The sequence below is a fragment of the Phalaenopsis equestris genome, unplaced genomic scaffold, assembly GCF_001263595.1.
Source record: "Phalaenopsis equestris unplaced genomic scaffold, ASM126359v1 Scaffold000380, whole genome shotgun sequence".
In the NCBI taxonomy this organism is placed as follows: Eukaryota; Viridiplantae; Streptophyta; class Magnoliopsida; order Asparagales; family Orchidaceae; genus Phalaenopsis; species Phalaenopsis equestris.
In genome coordinates, this window is record NW_018164822.1 from 93836 (window position 1) to 96768 (window position 2933).

Below are 2933 nucleotides of genomic sequence, written 5' to 3' on the forward strand. Positions count from 1 at the left end.
AAAAAAAAAAAAGTGACAACAATCTAAAATGCAAAGAATAAAAAAGCAGTTCCAACCAAATCATAAATCTCATAAGTTGCCACATCTTTATAAGATAAAGAGTATTAGATACCCAACTAAGAAAGATTTAAGCGTATGACACTTATTCACCAAAAGGAAAACAGGAAGATGTAAACCAAAGAAAACGATCAACTATACACAAACCATATAACATAGTTTGTTTCCATTCATCCATCGTTGCTTGCAGCAGCAATGACAGCCTACGATACATGAAGCTGCAAACAAACAGCAACAACAACCTCAAAGATCCACTGTCGACGGTCAAGACAAATTTTAATTAACCAATAGCTGACAATAAGTGTCTTTCAGTGGTTAATCAAGGTTACTAATGTTCGGACATTTGGCAGACTGGAGGCATGTTAGTCCATGGATAGGACTCCAGTGAAACCGTAGATGATAGTCCAGCAGGTAGAAGTACACGTTCTTCGCGCAAGCTCTCGCCCGAAGGTGCAGCTATAAATTCACTGGTGTTTCGAGAATTTCCAATAAACCAACCTGATCCCAGTAGAACATCAGGTCTCAGGAAATCAGGCAAATTTGGAGCATATTTGTCCTGTTCCTCACCCAGCATTGTTGCCTCTGAACCTGCAGAAAACATATTCACAGGTCACTCGAGTACCAGGGAGAAATTAAGAGCAAGAAATACTCACCCGTAGGTGTTTCACAAGTTGATCTTTCATTAAATGTGGTTGTAATGGTTGGGTTGCACTCATTGAAAAGAGAAACAGCTGATAGACAAAAGGGGGAGGTTGGGTCCCTAATCTCTTCTTCCCATTTGACTGCAGTTGTTCCCGTCATGGAAGCTACGGCATGATCGAGGCTTGTCTCAAATGATTGTTTCTTCCCAGTGCTTATTGCCTGTGATTCCAGAACCAAATCTTGTAATAAACCTTTGTTTCTTGGTGAAGCACAGTCGGACTGCACTGAGATATTTTCAGGAGACTGGATGTAAGTATCAACTGCATCAGATGAGGATGCAAACAAAGAAGACGTGTTCCAGTCAATATAATCAGGTTCTGGATATTGGAGTGAAGGGAGCTCCATCTTCACAGCCCCTGGAAGGAGCCTTGAAGAGGATAAGTTGCCATTTGATAAGGCAGGGTTGCCGGGTACCGAGCAAATGAAAGGTGCCAGGTTCTTGCACTCAGGATCGGGGTCGTAGGGATAAACTAACCCGGAGTTCAAATGATTTGTTTCAGCATTCATATTCGACAACTCAAATGCAGGAATCATACTGCTATGGAGAAGATGGTAGACTGGAGAGCAGGTTTCAGATTCCCAGGCCAGCTTGACATGATTCCCTCCAGAATTTAGGAAGCTGCGAGTATAATAACCAAGACCATGCCTTGGGATGCCTGTAACAGGATTGTCTGGAAAAAGTGGTGGATAAGATACTGGTGCAGGATTAGCTTTGTAAGGACGATATCTAAATTCTGGAGTTCCATTTATAGTTTCAGTTAAAACTTCAATGTTCTGTTGGTCACTACTGCTGAGCTCACTGGAACTCTGAATCGGTTGATCATCATTTGAAGTTTGAAAGCTGACCTTAGTCGGGTATAGTGGCAAACCAGCTCGCGATCGCCTCTTGATGCGGGTGTTCCAGTAGTTTTTTATTTCATTATCTGTACGCCCAGGAAGCTGGGCAACAGTTTGGCACAATTTAGATTAAAAAAAATAAAGGAAAAAACACCTACAGTAAATTCATGCAAATCTTAAATGCGTGTAGCAACGTTCGGCGATACTAAAAGACTGGCAGAAGCAGATAACGTAATACTCAATTTTTTTGAAAAGATACAGGTACAAGTACGCAAATTAATTATATCTAAAATTTTAACTTTCCTTAAATTAAAAATCATTTCATTGTGTTCTATTCTTCAGATCAATCATTTTGATTTATAAAACTATATACTAGTCTCCAAAAACGAAAAAATTATTGAATTTGTATCCTTTTTGATAAGTTTTTCTAAAGTTTTAAATTAAAGCTACGGTCACCTACCCATTTAGCGTAGCTTCCAGTAAAATTTTTAGTTTTTCCATTTTACCGCACATGCAACAAATGATTTAAAATTTAAGGGCTGTGATAATTTAACTGATATATATTTATATATAAAAGTTAAGTAATTAACCTGCATATATTACCCACCCCGTGAGATTCGGTAAAGAGGAAAGAGAGAGCTGGGAAGAGAAATCTGAGAAGAGAAGGGAAGGAAGGAGAGGAGAGAAGGAGAAGAAGAGACTAGGAGCAAGGGAAGGAAGATCAAGAAAGTGGGAAGGTACGAAAGTTGATTTTTTTTAAAATCTAAATTTAGATTTTTGGGATTTTTTCCTATAAATCAATTTTCCTTCGAGATTGTAGGTTTTTATGCTTTTCTGAATAATGATTTTATGCTTGTTTACAAAAGATATTTTGGGGGGTGGGATGGTGGACTTTTTCAATAGAAGAATCGTCACGGGAACGATTTATAAATTTTAATATAAAAAATAATTTTTTTCAATATTTTGCATGTATATTTATACATAAATACATATAATAGATTAAAGTTTGGAAATGCACAGTATGAAATTTTTCGTATTATGAAATGTATAATTACAGTTTTATTCATGGATAAAGAGTCACCTAAAATTTTGGTTAATACAAACTTGCAAGTAGTGCCTTTTAATTGTATAAATGCTTTGTTAATTGACGATACTCTTAAAAGAAAGGATCTGATACCTGTAAGTCACTCATTTGTACATACAGTTATTTAGTATACTTGCAAAAGAATTACATTTAATTATGAAAATATGCTAAGCATAAAAAATGTCATGTCATAGTGAAATATATTGGCAGCGATATGTTACATACCTACACAGGCATAGGGAAAAAGAATCCC

At 36.8% G+C, this 2933-nt stretch overlaps 1 protein-coding gene across 1 annotated transcript; it reads right to left on the reverse strand.

The window, feature by feature from the left end:
• Nucleotides 1–86: 86 nt before the first annotated feature.
• LOC110026573 (transcription factor GAMYB-like) lies at nucleotides 87–1710 on the reverse strand (the record flags this gene model as incomplete). Its single annotated transcript, XM_020727553.1, has 2 exons — nucleotides 87–645; nucleotides 711–1710. Coding segments are annotated over 2 exons (1260 nt in total), but the record flags the coding sequence as incomplete, so codon positions are not given.
• Nucleotides 1711–2933: the final 1223 nt, after the last annotated feature.